The 19,115-nt window shown below is 47.2% G+C and overlaps 2 protein-coding genes across 2 annotated transcripts; one reads left to right on the top strand and one right to left on the bottom strand.

The window, feature by feature from the left end:
• Positions 1-628: 628 nt before the first annotated feature.
• On the top strand, positions 629-17,002 carry tprn (taperin). Its single transcript, XM_086135093.1, has 4 exons — positions 629-2,938; positions 12,536-12,737; positions 13,524-13,648; positions 13,986-17,002. Exons 1-4 carry the CDS (start codon positions 872-874, stop codon positions 14,046-14,048), a joined length of 2,457 nt encoding a protein of 818 aa, XP_085991219.1. The 5' UTR covers positions 629-871; the 3' UTR covers positions 14,049-17,002.
• A 359-nt stretch (positions 17,003-17,361) lies between these two features.
• Positions 17,362-19,079, bottom strand: LOC147191419 (microtubule nucleation factor SSNA1-like). The gene is made up of 3 exons (XM_086135095.1): positions 19,028-19,079; positions 18,515-18,714; positions 17,362-17,462 (listed from the first exon to the last, which is right to left on the bottom strand). The coding sequence occupies exons 1-3, from the start codon at positions 19,077-19,079 to the stop codon at positions 17,370-17,372; spliced, it is 345 nt and encodes a 114-aa protein (XP_085991221.1). The 3' UTR covers positions 17,362-17,369.
• Positions 19,080-19,115: the final 36 nt, after the last annotated feature.

The raw sequence follows: 19,115 nt of genomic DNA, 5'->3' as shown, positions 1-19,115 counted from the left end.
TCCCACAAGCATCAGATGTGATGATTTGTGACTCGGATTTCCCTTTGAAGATAAACGAAATAATGATGATCTGCGCACACTTGAGTCTTTTGTCATTGCGCTCATTATGTTCCAATAGGCTTGGTGATGAAAGTTTGATGAGGTACAGTAATCTCTTGTGCGCAGTCCTTAGGGTGCTGATTCATACAAAACAATCCCCTTCTCACGTCACGTGTTTTCCTCAACCGGATTATCGACAGGTGGCATCGGTGACAAATGCCGAATGAAGGAGTACAGTACCTCCACCCGGATCTGGATTCTGCAATTCGCGAATCACTTTGGTTATATCACGCGCCTTCGGTGTTTCAATGTACTTTCTAAAGGAATATTAATATCCGAGGGCAAAAACAAGGAGAGCAACACACCGCACGTGCTCGGTTAAGTAAATGTGATCTAAAATATGCAGTTCGGAACGCGTTTAATGATTTTCACGGGGAGAGGTCAGGTGAACTTGAACGCCACACCGTTTGATTGACGGGTGGCGTTGGCCCAGTTAACAATAGAAACGGGAGTGGTTTGCGCCACAGTGACGAAATGGGTGTGTCTGCAGGACCTAGCAGCCAATCAGGAAAAGACTAAGAACCTGGAAGTCGCGTTCGCCGTGCTGCGGAGAGGCGGGGCGGTGTTTCGGGGCTGTGGAAACCCAACAGAGCTACGGAAGCGGCGAGATTAGAGGAAAGAAAAAGAGGGTGGAGAGATGTGTGGGACTGCACTGTGAGCGATACTGCAGGTACACTCGGACGCAGTTTACGCAGCCGCACCGGGCCGCGGCAAGACCGCATTGAAGCCTTCCTCTCTCCTCGACACCCCCTTCTCTCGCGTAACCCCCGCAATGTCTGGCGGAGGAGAGACAAGGTACGCCCGCAAGGAGACCGGGCAAGAGAACCCGAGGATGCCGGCCTGGAAGCGAGAGATCTTGGAGAGGAGGAAGGCGAAGAGCGGGGCGTCTGGGGGAGCCGCTACCGCGGAGAATGGCGCAGGTGGGAGTCCGAAACGCAGTAACGGGGAGCAAACGATTAACGGCGGCACCGGTGGGGTGCCTAACCGAGACGACGCACACATCGGGCGGAACTATTCCATCACGGCGGCCAGTCAGCACTTCGCCAACAACAAAGACGCGAGACCGGTGGCCGCGGAGGGCACGGCGAGAAGTCACGCTGACGGGCAGGAGAGCTTGGTGCTCCAGGAGAGTCTGGGCCCGCTGGAGGAGAACCCGTTCATCAAGCTGGAGAAGGAGCGGCGGAAGCGCCAGGACCGGGAAAACGCCACTCGTCCGATCCAGCACATTTTGGAGCTTTACGGTAACGTTCCTGGTATGCGGACTATCAGAGCAGAGAACATTCTCATCATCGAGTCGGATCCTGATTACGCTCATGACGGCGAAGAAGATAAAAGTCCCATTTGGCAACAAAACGGTTATAGCTCAGTAAATGATCTCTTGGACAGGAGAGGGAATGCTGTCACTGAGATAAGAGCCAAGGAAGTGGTCATTTATGACACCACGTTGAGTAAGAGCGAGGAGAATTTGAGCACCCTCGGTCACCCAAACCACCGAGACCCATCATATGAGACGGGTGAGGGTCAAGGGATGGTGAGCCGAATCCTGCAGAAGTTTGACTCCAACTACGGGAAGCTGCAGAAAAAGTCTCACAGCACAGAGAACCTGTTGGACCTCGATGGAAGTGCAGGCAGAAGGCAGAGGACCCGGGTCAAGCCACAGCTGGATCTGATGCCGAAGCCCAAAACGGACTCCGTCAAAACCCTGGGCAGCAGGCAGGCATCGTCGCCTGTCCTCCAGAGTTCTCTCAAAGCAAAACCGCATTCTCCCGTACTTGAGACGGGCAGCCCGCAGCACAACGTTGAATCCTCTAATCAGGTGTTCTCCTTCCGCCAGCGGCTCGAAGAGAACGGCGACCGCGCGACAACCGTCACGCCGAGAGATGAACCGGACAAGGCGCGCGAGGTGACCCCGGAGGTGTCCCTCAACTCCAAGGTGCCATCATCGACGCAGAGCCATTACTCCCTTTCATCTAAAGTGCTGCACGCATCGCCTGACTTTGAGATCCGTCCGTCCCCAAAGCCTGACCTCGCCCAAATACCCGACCGAGACACTCAGGCACGGGCCCTGGCAAATCTGCGCATCCAGTCCAAAAACTCCTTCATGGTGATTCCCAAGCGGCATCTTGCAGCCTCGCTTGAAAGTGGCCACACGGCGCCGCCCGTTGCAGCTGAATCGTCCCCTTCTCACAAAGTGGCTGAGCGGCCCGTGCCGGGAGTGCCGTCTTCTCGCGCATCCGCGCCCGCTCTAATGCTCCAAAAACTGAAGGGCGCAAAAAAGGGAAAGGAAGTGGTACGGCCAGACTACCCATTTGCTTCCGTTGCCACATCTCCTCCGTCGCCTGTGCCCTCACAGAATCAGTCTCCGTCCCCAACCACCATTTCTCCACCCGCCTTGGCTTCGCCTCCCTCTTCTCCAGCTGTCCCATCATCGCCCACTTTGTCTCCCCTCGCCCTCTCACCGGAACCTTCGCCCGCGTCCCCAACTGACGTCGCTCCTCCTGCAGAATATCTCCCCGTCACAAACATTGACGATATCGATGCGGGAGCTCCACCCCGAGCCTCCGAGCACAGCCCCAGGACGCCGAGAAGGAAGGGCAACACCTTTACTGTGGTGCCTAAACGTCGGGCGGAGGCCGAGGGCAAGGCCAGTTCCCCCGAACCCCAGCAGGATCCCTCAAGTGACGTGTCACCGGGGTCCACGCCCCCTCAGGCCCCGTTCACTCAGCTGGGCTCCCTGCTCAAGAAACGCTACCCTGCTGCGGAGGAGATTGAGGTCATCGGTGGCTACCTTTCCCTCGGAAAGTCCTGCCTCACCAAGACGGGCACCCTGGGCAAGAAGGTATGACAGCCGAAATGTAAACAATAGGAAAGGGCAACAAGTAAGAAATGATCCCTGTCGTTGAAATACACCGAAGGGCTGAAGGATTTTGAAAAAAAAAATGTTCCCCACCCTCAATATTGCAATTGCAATTTAATATGCAATTGTGTTTTGGAAGGTCGCCTTCCCATGCCCCCCCCCCCAATGCAAACGAGAAATTAACATTTAAAAATATGTTGTTCTTATAGGTAGATATAAAAGCAAATTAACCACAAATTAAAGTCAGTTTGTCTCCTTAAATGTCAGTCCTTAACGTATGAAACATTTTGACTCGCAATCTTTTCAGCATTCACGACAACAATGTCACAAAATTCCACCAAACAAATGTGATGTAAATTTAAGTCATCAATTGGATTATAACAAGAATGCAAACAAATCTAAATCTAGACCCGACATCATTAGATATAGAAAATATACATCATAATATAAACAGTAACGCCCACTGACAACCGTTTTTTTTTTTCTCCCAAGTGCAGCCTTTGCAATTTGAAAACTGCATTCTACACCATATCAATGTTGTTCAACTTGTTTTTCAATTCGATTAATTGTTCAGCCCGATACAAACAGCATTTCCCTGCAGCTGGAACAGCTATTAAAGATAATCGATATAATCCTCTTATAGGTAGTCATTAAAGTTTCATTTGCTCCAAGTTTTAAAGGAGGGTGCCACGCAGGGAGTTACTCTTGTCGCTCTTAGATCATCCCTGCGCAACACGTCCTCCGGTTGCTCAGGGTTGTGCCGACAAATTTCAAATCTTCACTTCCCACACTTGACGTGCCCTTTGCCGCAGAGTGTAGAAAGGTGTGTCCTCAACAGCCACACGTAGCTTTTTTTTGGCTCGGGGCCCTACAAAAGCTGGCTGCGCAATCTCATTAAAGCACGGTTCTTCTTTCAGCGAGCAGAGAGCATTCGGGCAGAAAGACAGCAGAAGAAGCCGTGCTGAAGAGCGAACGCTGAGATATGCATGACAATACAACACAACACAATACATCTTTTATTTATAGAGCGCTTTCACAACAGCCGCAGCTTTAACAAAGCGTTTGGCGGAACGGTGAAGATAACAAAATAATCGAACGCGGCGACGCCTAACATACAACACGGGCAGTCATGTAATGGTAACCGCCGTTCCCGCATACGCCTCGTTGTTTGAAGCTGTTAAGATAAGATAAGATAAGATATCTTTTATTTGTCCCACACTGGGGAAATTTACAGCCTAAAGATGAAAGAGGAGAGAGTCAAAGTGTCCTTTCACCAGTGGATCGGAGACGTCGTGCTCAAAGCGGCCGTGACGCCCCGCACGTCGGCTCCAAGCTAAATTTGAAAGTAAAACAAGAAGCTGTAGCGTCCATTGATGGAAAGAAAAAAAAAAAACAAGAGATTGGTTCACTTGTAAATCCGCTTCGATTCCAAGCGCCAAAATACGCATCCGCGCTCCGCGCCGACGCTCCTCTCTCCTCATCCTCGGCTCCGAGCAGCCATTCATCCAGAGTGTCCAACAGTGCCGACATCTCAGGTGAACAAAAAGATCTGTCAAAAATGCTGCCCAAGTGAAGGACAACAAACACCATTTCACAAAACAAAAGACAAAAAAAAAATGTTTTAAAAAAAAGCAGAGGGGAGCTCTCGCGGGTGGCGGCCGGACGACGGCGCCATCTTGAAACCTCTGACTGATAATGCATCATAATTAGACGATCGCAAAGTCTGCTTCTTGTCTGGCGAGAAGCTCGTGCTCGAGCAATTGGCTCCGTTTTATGTCTAGACGACAGTAAATTGCAATTGATGGGTTGTTACAGGAGTTGATGATTATCAGACAGGTGCGTCTCTCAATCAACCTGCGTGTCAAGGATTTTTTTCGTTCTCCGTCACTCAGATCTGTCGTCGAGCTCTTAGTTTGAAGGGCGACGTTAGCAAGGGAATACGGCTTGAAGTCAGTCTCTACATCACTGCATTGCCATCTCAAATGGCCATTTAAAAAAATAAAAATAAAAAACCCCACAAGCAACATACAATTTGGAGAGCGCTTTAATAAAGTTACATCACTCTACCGGGCGTCTCAGCCTCTCGGACGCTGACCCGCTTTTGCGTTTCCTTGACCTGGCATGCTGTAATCCGCCGCTTTCCAATGCCACTTTCTTACAAGCAGGGGAATGCGGTAAAGGCGGGACATCCGCTTGGTTCTCAATCTAGTTTGGAATGGTCTCGCATGGAAAGCGTTGTGCTTCAATGCGGTTTGATCACCTTGCAACAATTCTCGGCTACAAATCGGAACTTTACAATGGAAGAGATTGGTGCGAGGTTGCCATAATTGACACATTTAGACCTCATGCGTAACGGGCAGTGCGATACGCAAACATAGTTCTCTCCCTGTTGACCCCCCCCATCCTTTTCTTTTGTGGGCTGGACTGCACAAGCAATTACAAAAGCATCAAGGCTCCCTTTGACCAGTATAATTTGTGTGGAATTTTTGTTCATTGCGGCCTCTGCGTTGAAGCAGCCACTGAACGTTGCCTCAGCTGAGGGCTTTGGGTTGGCTTGGGTTTTTTCCAACAAAACCAACCTTTTTTATTTTATTTTTTTATGAGGCTTAAAAAGAATGTTCCACATATTCTGGTTTTACTGAAGAAGAACATAAGCTCTTCCCGTACATTTTCCAGAATTGATGTTGGTCCACGTATTGCATCCAGCCCCGCTGTACGCACGCCTCTCGTCTGAAGCAAATTGAGCCGTCTGTCTGGGTTGCTGGCCCAGCTCGCGATGTCTCGCTTTTTGATCCACGCCCCTCCACAGGCCCTCCCCCCCCACCCACCCCACCCTGCTTTCGTTCTTCTCTTCGCAGTAGGAGCCTGTCCCCTGGCTTCAAGCTTCCTGTGATCTTCTTTTTATTGGAAAGGGAAGCTATGTAGGTCAAGTGCAGCTTCTTGAACATCAGCTTGCTTGCGTTTGCATAAAATCAACTTGGGCTTTCCAGTGAAATTTAGATGGCGGGATTGAGTCACTTTCCATCTGCGTATTATTGATTGGATGGGGCTCAGGGCTTTTTTTTTTTTTCTTTTAATTTACCACAGTTTCTCCCCTCCCCCCCTCGTTAAATGATGCCAAGGTGCATAGCATTTTTGTGTTGTCTTCCCCTTTGAAGCCTTCACAAAATGGTACGAAAACAAAACGAAACTTGAAGCTCAGATAGTGTCCCTTGTACCACCATTGAGGCACTTTAGCCACAGCGCCAGCCAGTTGATCCAAATTGATGATAGTGATACATTAAATCAAGAGATACTGAAGATAAATATGTGCCTGAGCCACAAAACGCGTACATGTGTGTTATGGTGGAGAATGAAAAGAATTCAGTCCAAAAATGGGTGTTGCTCACCAACTACCGAACGAATACGATATTGTACCAGTGACTCAGTCCTTGCATTGATTTATATTGCTGCTGGTGTGGTATGTCTGGTCTTCGCCTGCTTTTGAGTCCATTGTGTCCGTGAGTATGTGTTATTTTAGTTGAACTTAAATGCCATGTCTACACCAGGTTAAAAAATAGAAATAAGCTTCATTTTATTTTCAACTCCGTGGAACTCGGGAAGGCGAACAAAAGGGCACGCTGATGCACTTGCGTTGTGCGCCAGGGCTACAGGTGTGAAAGTCCATTGTGTTTAATTATTTACCACTCAGCAGACATTCCCCATCTCTCCTCCCATACGCTTCCTGAAACTTTGCACCACACCCCTCTTCTTTCCATAAAATTCTCCTCATGGAGTTTGAGTCAAAAGCCAAAGAATAAAAAATGAGTTTGAAGATGAGTTTTAAAGATGGGCAGCGAGGGGACTTGCCGAACGTTCGGCGGGGAGGTCATTCCAAAGAGAGGGACTGGCTCCCTCCCCTCCGAGCCTCCGCTTAGTACTCGGTACCTCTAATGGTGTCTGGTCTGCAGACCTGAGGCACCGAGGAGGGGCTCCGTGAAGTAAGGTGGCGCCAGGCCATTACAAGATTTGAAAACAAATAATGGGATCATCAAAAGAACTCTTTAAAATGTATCGGGAGACAGTGAAGGGATGCCAGAGTAGGAGTGATGCGCTCCCTCTTACGATTACCAGTCAAGAGGTGAGCAGCAGCAGTGTGGACCCACTGGAGAGGCTTCATGGAGGATTCTGCATTCCAGTCATCCAGCCGGGATGTGACGAAGGCATGAATTAGTGTTTCTGTAAGGCCCGAGATACCGTTCACTTATTGGATGGCAAGATGCACATTTAAGGTTGCATCGGACCGGTCAAATTCAGATAAAAGCATACGATTCCGTATGAAACTTGTCTTTGCACCTTCCAACACCCCTGCACATACAATAAGTGATATCCATTATATCTGCAGTTACGGTGAAAACATAAGACACAAGAGATGGTTTTTAAAAGCCCCTCCAAATCACCTCTTCCTTTCACCCCGCACGAAGCTCCTGCAACCCTTTCAGATTGCACGGCCGCATTTGTGTGTTACCGCCAAGTCGGTAAAATGCAGTCGCATGGGTTTGCGGCTGACGAAACTGGAATTCGTTTGAATTGACAACACCCGCGGGCCATGATGAGCCCCCATAGGAAGCACTGATCTCATATTCTGTACAAACAGTTCACATGGTAAATTCTCTTGCGTCTTTTTGGGCTGTGCACGCGCACGCGCGCAGCAATGATGCTTTGCACTACTCGCAAGACGACACCGGTTCCCTGTACAGTCCTCAGGCCAATGCAGAGCCTGGCAATGTTGATGTAATTAGAATTCAACGAGCGAAGTCCCTCTGTTATAGACATGTTTAATTCAGGCTGTGTGTGTGTGTGTGTGTGTGCTCAAGTGAGGAAAATAAACTAAAAGCACAGGACACAAACAAACGAGGCCATTTGGGAATTTTCTAAAAAGAAACTGCGTGAGTGGTAGAAGGTGCAGACTCTGACCCCCCCCCCCCCCCCCGAACGCCCACACTTCTGATTTAACACATTCGACTGTTGTATCAATCCCTTTATTGATCATTTGAATGTCAGATGTTGAGGTTCAACAGCCGTCGTCGTACCGAACGCCTCCCTCGGACATTTATGACACCAAAACGCTCCGTCTGTTCTGGCGTCGTGCGAGTCAGCCGCTGAGGCAAATCTCCCCGAAAGTCTTCCTTCATCGTTCTTGTGTAAATCAGATGTCTATGTTTGTTTTCAGTTTCTTGTCAAACATTCGCGTTGTTAAACGACGTTTTTCCGAAGGATATTCCCTATTCTGCTGTTTATCTTCCTCCTGAGGGTCTGCCTGCGCCTCCACCCGCCCATTTCCCCCTTGTCGTATAACCATGGCGCCCGTCGCCACGACAACACACGCCGGGGCCATTCTATCCTGTCATTAGCGCGCACTCTCTCCCCGTCCGACTCACACCCGCCGGTCCGTCACCGTCGACGTGAAAGAATAAAAACTGTCACGGTTGGCGATTCGACTTGACGAAGATTGACAGCCGCAATCTCGAGAAGGTGCTCGAAATGGTTCTGATGTTCATTCGCAGTACGTTCCGTGTCTGTGGCCCAAAGTCGGCCTTGTGCAAAGGTGAGGTCGGTCAGAGATATTGTTGTCGTTATCGGACAAAGTGGAGGTGGGAATGGAAATCTCTGACCGCAAAATGACACTATTCAGCTGAGGCAAAATTTTGGTTGAAGGTTCCCGTGGTCGCAAACGCATTCAGTTGAGGATGCAAATCAACAAGCGCTCCCATCCTTCCCCCCGCTCCGTAAACCAGTTAATCCAATCCAGATAAAGACTCGCACACGTCTCCGCAGAGAATACTACAAGAGCGTCCACTCGCACTATCTCGGGACTTGACAGTGTAAACACAGATGCTCACGGACTCCGCCGAGTGTCAGATCTGCAAACATCAGACACCTACGTGCCCGAGTGAGCCTCCACACACTAGAATCAGTGATGTAACGCCTTATAGCGGCTTGATTTAATATAATGAAAACACCAAAAAAAAATGTCCCCACAAAATAGTGAAAAGGCCTTCGTGACAACGAAGCGTGGGCTAATTGCCGCCGTGGCCTTGCTTAGGGAAAAAAATGTACAGCGCAGGATTCCCGTCCGTTGTTGTACTTCCGGAGGCACGTGGTCTAAAAACACGTCTGGTAAACGGAAGCAAATCTCGCTGTCGTGAGGGCTGAAACTGAAAAAGAACGGCTTAACACTTTGTAAACAGTAATCAGGAAAGAAATGCTTTTGTAATACACTTTACTGCAAAATACAATTTTGTCCAATGATTGACTGACACATTTCCTCGATTTGGCATGAAATGCGATCCCTCGAGGTCCCAGGTTAGCTCAGTCAATCCCAAGACTTGTAAGGGGGAAAAAAAACCGAGTACTAATAACGTGCTCAGGGAGGTGCGCCTTTACAGTTTGATTCTGTGCAAAGGTGTGCCTGCCGCTGAATTTCACAGGATATTTTGAAGGTCACTTTGTCCTTGCCCAAAAAAGACGAAAGTGTTCAACGTACAGAGATGAGGGTATGCTCATTGAATAAAAACGTAATTTTGAATCATTCTTTTTTTTATTTTGCAGCCGTAATCTCACCGTTAAGGTTGTCGGCTCAATTTTGCAGCAGACGTTTCGTGTGAGCTCACGCACGCTTGACTATTGTTCACCCGGCGCATTCACGCGGCTGCAGTTGAACTCCTCAGCCGGTGTACATGCTTTGCCGGTCTAATATTACCGAGCAGAAAGGAGATTAGCTCTAATCACGTTGACGAGGCCCATCTCCTCTAAGCCGCCATACACCTTAATCGAGCGCGAGACATTTCAGTTTCAATGCGCCGCATATGCTGCAGGCACGGCTAACTTTGACTCGACTCTTTACTTGTCCACGTGTGCTTCCAGTTGTGACGTGACGACCCATTCCATCCGTCTCGTCATCTTCAATCATGTTTTTCGAACGCGGTGCACACCCAGTTAGCCCGGGGGGGGATCATATAAATGCAATACAATAGCCATTCGTCAACGAGAGCCGCTTTTGTGTGACAGATTCTAACTCTGCAGTTCAACCCGATTAGCAAGGAATCTGAGCCAGCGTGTGCGCATACGTGCACAAATTTATTAGGAACCACCTTTCTCTAATTTAGGACATGCAACACGGGTTGGCCTGGAAAAAAAACAAAACGCTGCACAGCTCTCATCGTGCCTATTGATAAGGCAGACCCATGAAAGCATTCATTTGGGTTTTTTTTAAAAAATTCATTTCCTTATTAGGCTCATAAAAGCAATGCCCACAACTCAAAGATGACTATCTATAGCACTTGTTCTCATTTACGCCAGAGGAAAACATGAGCCAGGGGAGAGAGGCTGGGTGCACTTTGGACTGGCCGCCAGTCAGTCAGTCGCAGGGCACCTATAGACAAAAACACACCCGCATTCACACCTCATCTCACTTTGACGGGTTCATTCTGTTTCGTTTGCAGTGAAGCAATGTATAATCAAGCATTTCCTTGTTTTGTTTAGTTTGCAACAGCACCAAGCTAGCTCACAAGCTTTTTTTTTTCAAAATGTACTCTTTCATTATGTTACTCTCCAGAACATCTCGAGTGCAACAACAACAAAGCAGCACCCCCCCCCCCCCTCCTCCCCCTGCCCCCAAACAGCTTGTCCTAAAGTGCTGCTTTGCGCTAATAGATTGTGCGTTCTGTTTATTGGGCCTGTTGTGCGTGATTTACTCAGATTGCCATTTTTCACTAACATTCCAAACCGCGGGCGCGAAATTGCAGAGGTCACTCGCTCAAACGGATTGGCGAATTGTTGACAACAGCCGTAAAAGTGGTGGAGAGCGTAAGTTTAGCCTGGATGGTTCTCCTCGTGTAAAATGTGAACATTTGCACCACAAGAGCAAAGTCAAGTGTGAAGTGATGGAATTGCAAATGCCGGCGCTGCTCTCTTTGATGTTGAGCATACAGTACCTGCCTTCTAGATGCTTGCATGTAATTAGCCACCGCCCAGCCACATTTGTACGTGTTATACTTACAATTTGCATAACCTCACGAAGGCGCCAAATGAACTGCACAGCAATTTTGCGCTTTGGCCATGTTTACTGTATTATTTTACACAATCTTTAAACGCCTACTCTATTGGAAATTTATATGTTGGCAATTTATTTATTTTTGGGGGGGGGGGGGTATGAATGAAGCTGGTTCTTGAACTCACTTCAAAAAGGGAAGATGCTGAACTGCCACGTTAGCTCTCACGCTCATTCTGGGGCAGCCGGTCTTTGATAAATATGAAACAGAAGCAACACAATGAAAGAGTTGTTAGCCTGCCCATGGCCCAGATCGTTGATTTCGCACGCTGCGCTGAATAAGAAGTCCTTCAAAGTCGGGGCCCAGCTTGATGCGTCCCACAGCCCGAGGGCAGCGAAACTCGCTTCTGCCTCCATGAGGCAGATTTTGTCAGGCAGACGCCGAGCAACACTCGGCAATATTATCTCATTATTTACTTCCCTAGCTTTGGTCTTGCAGGCAAAATATAATATTGACGGGCGTCTCTTGTGAGAGAAGCACTAGCAAACCAGATAAAAGGAAATGTGAAAGAGGAAGTGGTCTCAGCAGAGAGCCTGATTCATTCATAGACGGGCTGTTTACTCTGGAGTTCCTCCAAGACGGGATGCCACCGGGTCAGCCCTACGAAGCTCGCAAACGGTCAGAATCAAAGCAACAACTACGCCATGGCGCGGTCTTAAAAACGGGTCCGATTAAAAATGGCGCGTTTCGATTTTAGCTTTGATTTCAATCAGCGTCGTTTCATGAGAACAACAAAACGCTTGACCTTTGCCATTGGGTAGTTTGGTGAAAAAGTTATTTTGCAAGTTCTCTGTATTGCACTGAATGAACCTTTACCCTTTGCCAAACAATTGTTTGCCATAAAAAGAGCTACATGGAAGAAAAATGACACGGTCTCTTATGGATTGTCTCAACAGATATTTTTATCTTTATGGGTGTCCTATTAGACCCAGTCGCATATCAGGTACCGCTTGACACCGCAACATTCGGGGAAGTCATTCAGTACCTTCCTCAAACAGGAAGCACTGCTATTTTTCATTTGTAAGTGACTAATAGTTTTATTGGCACGTTTGCGGTTCACATCATTGCATCATCCGGCAAATTTGTATCATCTTGAGGAAGCGCCTCATCTGATATTATTGACGTTTTGCCAAATTTGGAGGTGGGGGGATGGTTCTGTACTTTCTAACTTACTTGCCGTATCATATGCTATCAGACAGTTTGTCTCAAATCCAAACTCGAAACGGTGTCAAATCTGAAGGACCGTTATTGGCCTGTGGCCTTGTGATGGAGATTAGAGCAGATTTAGGCCCCGGTCACAGCGAAAAACGGTCCCATGAGAGCAGTCTGCTGACTCCCTTGGCTGTCATTTCAGACAAGCATCACTTTTATTTTCCGTAGCGTTGTCACGATCGGGAATGTTTTGGTGCCAAACCTCTCTTCTAGAACTTAAAAGGCCATCGATAATTTAATATTCTTCTTGAACTGTGCCCCCCCTCCCCTCCAGCTCAAAATCTCCTTCAATGAGACAAGTCTTCACAGCACGTACGAGTATCCGTCCGAAAGCAGCGCTTGGGACAGCGGCGAGGAGGCGGAGCAGGACAAACAGGAGGGGAAGCTCGCTGAAGAACTGCCCAGCATGGTGGGACGTATCCACATCCCGCGGCCCAGTTTCACAAGCTCGCCCACGCACACCAGCAGCAGCAACGGTGAGATACTGTTGAGGGACAAAAAGTCAGAAAAAGCCTTGACTCGGAATGCCCCAAATCTTTCCCTTTTCTATACCGTTTATCCTGTTGAGGGGAGTCGGAGCCTCTCCCAGCTTACTTGGGGTGAAAGGTCACGCAGAGGGAACGGGAACCAACACTGCCTGCACGAAAATCTGACGACTGAACTTGTACGCACGTCGTCGCTGGCTAACCTATAAAATAAAGGCATGAATAGATTCATTTTAAAATGCCATTCAAATTTGTAATTCGTCTCCAATCACTATGAGAACAAAAGCAGAATAAGTGGAAGCTGTTGTAGGTCAAGGTTCCACCAACTCGCTTTTTCACCTGCTACCAATGTCCAAATCATTTATTTCACCATTTAATACGTTGTATCGTTGTTATCTAAAAACGAGTTGGCCTTGAGGAACCCGGTTTTGATACCAGTTGGGTTCAAATAGCAAGTTCTAGATTCGTTTCGTCGAAAGGCTGTCAATGGGAGGATAGCGACCTCTAACGGACTCTTCCTGAACTACATTTCTGAAAATGTCAGTCGGTCGAAGACTTGATGTGATCCAGTTCACCCACAAGGCCAAAGATTGTATTCTTATTTGTATCTAACGATCACCATGTGCTTTTTTTTTCGCTGAAAATCTGTTCATAAATCGAATGTGTATTTTCAGGGTTAAAAAAAACAATTAAGGCAGGCAAACATTTTTCGTATAAAGCTGCACCTGCCACTATCGTCAACTTGAATAACATGCCTGCGGTCTACCATGTATGCAGACCTCTCAAACTACATTCCCAAACACTCGATGGACTTCAGCGCCTGGCAGGAATACAAACAAGAGGACAACGTGAACAAAGAGGAAGCCACTTCCCAGCAGACGCAGTTGACAGAGGAGGTCATGGTGAGAGGATCGCAACTTGATCGATTGCTTAATTTGTGTCACCGTTAGCTGCAGCCCTAATCTGGAGGAAAACCTGCTTCTTGGTCTGTCTCGTTCCCTTCATCGTTCTCCTCCGAGAGCGAAAACATACAGTAGCTCAGATCACAAATGATATTCCATTTGTCTGCCTTGTTGAAACGGGCCAGGAGAACATTTGCATCAAATAAAAACTAACCTCTACAAATGAATTGCTCCAGTCCTCCGTACGCATTTTCAACTTTAGCAACATCATTCCTGGATTGCCACAAATGCACTGTAAATGAGTGTTTGTCTTTCTTTCTTTTTTTTTGGTCCGCAGCTGACGCCAGCGGACAGTTCGTCCCTGTCGGACTACAGTAGCGAGCCCGCTCTCTATTTCTGATCTAAACAGCACCGAAGTAGCACCTCATCGGCGGGACCAACGGGACTGACGCCACGGGCCAGCGAGGACTGCCACACCTGGACCTGAACCACTTCGAACTTTGCCGGGCCCCGAGCACACTTTCCCCGATGACTTCGGGGAACACAAGCCACGGTATTTATTGCCACTCGCCACGAGATCGTCCCAAGTCGTACAGTCGGTCGTGTCCACACCTAAAAAGCAGCTGGGCTGTTCACCCCCTCCACCCCCCCAAGAAAAAATCCTGGGCAGTTGATCTGTCAAAGCATCCGATCCAATTAAATAGCTCGTCGGCATTCGGAGAGCCGTCCCTTTCCCCGAGCCGCCCCGTGATTTTCGCCCGCTGTGGTTGACGCTTGCATCGGGGCGACGTGGGCTTCAAAGTGCAAATTGCCACCAAGAGCTGCCAATGCCCACGGGGAGGCGACACCACAGTGACACGAGTCCGTCAAATGAAGGTTGCGTTTCCTCGCTTGCGGTAAAACAACACAAAAGAACAATCTGAAAGGGTGCCACATCGTTTTGTTTTTGTACGCGCACGGTTTTGTTTTGGTCGAAGCAACGGCTTAAGTTGTTTCTCTTACGGTCAAGCTTCCAGATGCCTTTCCGTTTGCTTTCTTTTTGGATGTCGTGGCAAACCGTATTGAAGCTGCTGGACGGTTGGTACAACAGCAGGCAAACTTTGACACGATGTGGAGGTAAACGACATCGACGTGCACACTGGAGGAAGTTTTCTGTAGCAACTTTTTTTTTTTTTTTTTTTTTTTTTGACCAATGCTTGAAAAAGTGACCTTTTGCCAAAAAAAAAAAAAAAATGTCCGGACTGCTGGTGAGCGACGCACAGTGTGTCGCCCGGCCGAATGTCTCTGCATCCTCCTCCTGAGCTTCTTGGGTATTTATTGCTTCTCAGTGTTGAAGTTTGCATGTCCTAAACCTGCTCGTGTACAATTTTTACATCACGTTTTCCGTGTCAATGTACAAAGAAGCAGGAGGGCGAGTTTCGACTGATCAGCCCGTATCGGACCTCATCTACTCTCACATTCCACGGAGGGAACGCTGGTCCGCTCAAAATGAAATGAAGGTTAAAGTTTTCATGAAGGTATTTTTTTTTTTTTTTTTTTTTATGGACAGGAATGCACCACGTTTCCATGATGATGATGATTATTTTCTTTTTTAACTCAATATGCCAAGTGATCAAAGTGTTGCTGTTATGGCCTCAGTCCTTTACACTCAACCGCGGCCAGTATTGTTGTGCAGTTTCATTGTAACGCCAGCTTATCATGATGAACATGTACTTCCTGCTCGTCCCCCCCCCCCCATGGATGACCTTTTACAATGCCGCTGAGAGACTTTGCGGTCGTCCAATGACATGCTCGTGCTGGTATACAGTCTTGGATGTTGAAATGTGCTTGCACTGTCGTGCTTTTCGCTTTTGTTTTGCACCTCGTGTCAAGGAATAGCCGGTGGCAGAATACCTGCCACGGAATACCTTTCTCCTCTCTGTTGGAAGTTGTTTACTTGACAGTATGTCACATATAGTCGCTGACCATCAACAAGAATTCCGTTCGACTGTTTTTACAGGCTGGAGTGCGGCAATTCACGTTTGGATATTTTGGTGGGCGTGGGCGTGGGAGGGCTTGTCAAAATGCAAAATGTCCTGAAAGCGTCAACGCCGAATGCACTGCCGATGGATGCAATGTCCACTTTTGTACACTCGCTGCAGCCTTGCCTCTTCAATCTGAAGATTGTTGGACTCCGTGCTGACGCCATGGCTGTGTTCGTCCTGGAATTTATAGTCTGGAAAAATAGCAGTGGAAGCTCCAAAGTCAAATGGTCTTCACACACACACAAAAAAAAAGTTTATTTTGAAAGGGAATTCACTTTACAGGCGATGTTGTCATTGACATTTGAGCAGCGCTCATATATAGAAGTATAAAAATCAGTATGTACAGTAAGATGAAATCCGGTCCAAACAAAGACCCTTCGGAAAACGCTTGACAGGCGCGTAATCAAGGGAACAAGGCCTTTGCCGAGCATCGCCATTGATGGTAGCTGCATTGCGCCAATCAATGTTGTGCTCTTTAACCTCATTGCGTCACTGCTACAGTATTTTCTTGCTATTGCCGTCGTCTGGCGTGCGGTGATGGTGCAACTCCAAACGGTCAACTTGAGTGGCATTGGATTTTGGAGGTTCCACTGTACTTCACCCGTGACGGTTTACCAACCATGAGTCTTTTCGTACCCGAATGTATTTTTAATCTTCATTCCAAACAAACGGGTTTTCTAAAAGCCGACGAGGCTATTCGACGGGATTGTCTTTCGCAAAAGTAAATATTGTCCAGTGTCAGCTTGAGCATTGCCAAAATGAAATTGTCAAATCCCCATCAGGTGTTTTGTATACATCTCGCCGCACTCAACATTCAAAGTGTAAAAAGAAAAACTAATATGCTCTTATGAGTCAGAATGTGTTGGGAAATAAACGTTTCCCAAATGTGAGGACACGCATTGTGTCGTTAAGGCGGACCGGACCGGCCCGTGCTCGGCGCCGCCTTCAACAAAGATGCATTGAATTTTTGGTGGGCTTATTTCTTGTGGTCTCTGAGCAAAACGACCAAAGCGGTCACGTTGCCAGCAGTTTGACACCTGCGTTTGAAACACCAGCAAGAACGTTCCAAAAACGCCGATTACTGAGATAGCCAAAACATCCGACTTGTGAAGCGTACACAAAACCAGCAATGTTGCTTTTCCAATCCCTTCTTGCAAAATGAGCAGTTGGTGGTAAAACACTCCATTTTGTCCACATTTTTCCTTTTTTTTTATCTGCATTGCCTCCGGTGTGTAAAATTATTGTTGATGATTTGAGGAAAAAAAAACTCAGTGATGTCATACTGTACAGATGTACGTTAAATAAATATAAAACTGGAAACAAATGTAAACACTGTGTGGGAAGATCATTTGCCGAGCGTGCAGTTTTTGATCGGTGTCAGGGTGACCACATCACACCAAAAGAGAACCTCCGATTCTCAAAAGTGCGGTATTGTCACCACAAAGTCTGCAGTCACATTTCAGTTGGAGGGAACTTTTTAAGTACAATCCGTTTAATAGAAATAGCAACAAACAATTGCAACGTGCCTGTTCCGTTCCCTTTAAAAAATACATGTCGTCAAATGTTACCATTTTTTTCCCCAATCCAGTCTTTTTACTCATTCAGTACCAGCCAATTCTAGTCCAAGTCTGAAAAGACATTTAAAAACGTCTTTGGGAGTGAATGAGTTAAGATCCCCCCCACCCCCCTTCCCTGCATTAGTGTTCTTTCTTTCGAGGCTCTGAGGCTTTGCTGAGGTTTCCGGCCTCATGCTTCAGGACGCTCAGCAGAGATTGGGAGCTCTCTAAGATCTGTCGGAGAAGAGCGGCAAATCATAGTAAACATACAGTAGCTCAAACAGATTCATCTCCTTTCATAGACGCGGCAGTGGCTTGTTAGTTAACTTTCTGGAATTAGCGAGCAGTCCATAGAGCCCTTCAAAATGGCCCGATGGTTGACTTTCCCGCTTCTTGAAACTGTCAGTGGCCCTGAACCCCGACGAGTCATCTGTCAGTGATGAGGTCTTATTTTTGACAAAGTGCTCAACAATACGGACTATGGATGGTAGTACGCAAATGCAAAAAAAATAAAAAAAGTGATAAGTGGACTCACTTGTGAGAGGCTCTATGGCAGTGGTGTCAAACATACGGCCCGCGGGCCGGAACCGGCCCGCAAGGAGGTTCAATCAGGCCCGCAGGACACCGAATTAATATTTTTAATAAGGTGCAATTCATTGAGTATACACTAGGGGACACTGTTTTGATCAGAGAAGAAGACAACAGCAGCCTCAGTCCGTCACTGAGACAGACCCATGACAGCAGACGCTATCAATAGCACTCTCACATTTACACATTTAATAGCACTCTGCTTAGTTTGTAAGGTGTAGGCAGGGATTACATTTAGATTTTATATGCACGTGTATATGGTTTAAAACTTCTTTTCTTTATAAATCTCATTTAATCTTAACGTGCATTACTATATTTTTCAAAACCAATTAATTGTTAAAGTTTGTACAATCAGTGGGATCAGTTGCAATGCATATATGTGAATGATAAAAGAAAATTGTCGAAGGAAATGTAAGGTGCTTCATGAAATGTTTTGTAAAAGATATGTTCATTAAATTTCAACATGTTCCTAATGTTCTTGTGCTTCTTTATACCAAAACAAAGGTTAGACATATTGTTTTGGTTATTTATAGCAAAGTATGGTATCATTTTAATGGTCCGGCCCACTTGACATCTACCGAGGCCGTATGTGGCCCACCATGTGAAATGAGTTTGACACCCCTGCTCTATGGTGTTGATCCGAAGAGGGGCTACTGAGTGAGTAAAACCAGTAAAGTATAGTTGGAAAAATAGCCCACCTTAGTGTATGCAGCCTCGGTCTCTGCAATGGTGCGGTCGAAAGTGGCGCGTGCGGCCATTCTTTGTGCCAGGCTTTCATTGACTTTACTCAGTTTTCCGGAGAAGACGCGGATGTCATGCTGCAGTCGTTCCTTCTCCTCTTCCTCCAGCTTGATCTGACGGTTTAACTCTTCCCGCTTGGAGCACAGGTCCTCGATACCTTCAGGGGTTGGGGAGGAGGGGACAAAAAAAAAAAAGGTTGATCAATGTCCTAATTCAGTGATAGCCACTATTTGGCATGTTTTAGATGTTTCCTTCTTCCAGCGCACATGATTAACATGATCAGGATTGTTGTCAGTCTTTTGCAGGCCAAGATTAGAAAATGAATGGATGGATGGATGGATGCTGTCCTTTACCCATCTGGAAAGACGCATGTTGTTTTCAAAAGAGGGGGAAAAAGGGCATTCATTCATTTTTGAATGAATTCCTTCTAACTGCGGCAAGGGGCGCTGATCAAGAGCAGGACGACTTACAATTGACGAGCTCGTTATTGTAATTCTGCAAAGCAGCAGCTTGTTGGCTCATGGCGGAGTTCTCTCAAGTCGCTTCGACCGCGTGTGA

The sequence above is a fragment of the Hippocampus guttulatus genome, chromosome 17 (genome assembly GCF_054856545.1).
Source record: "Hippocampus guttulatus isolate MCC_2025c chromosome 17, RoL_Hgut_1.0, whole genome shotgun sequence".
In the NCBI taxonomy this organism is placed as follows: Eukaryota; Metazoa; Chordata; class Actinopteri; order Syngnathiformes; family Syngnathidae; genus Hippocampus; species Hippocampus guttulatus.
The sequence above is the reverse complement of the archived record's forward strand: the minus strand, read 5'-3'. Positions and strand labels throughout refer to the sequence as shown.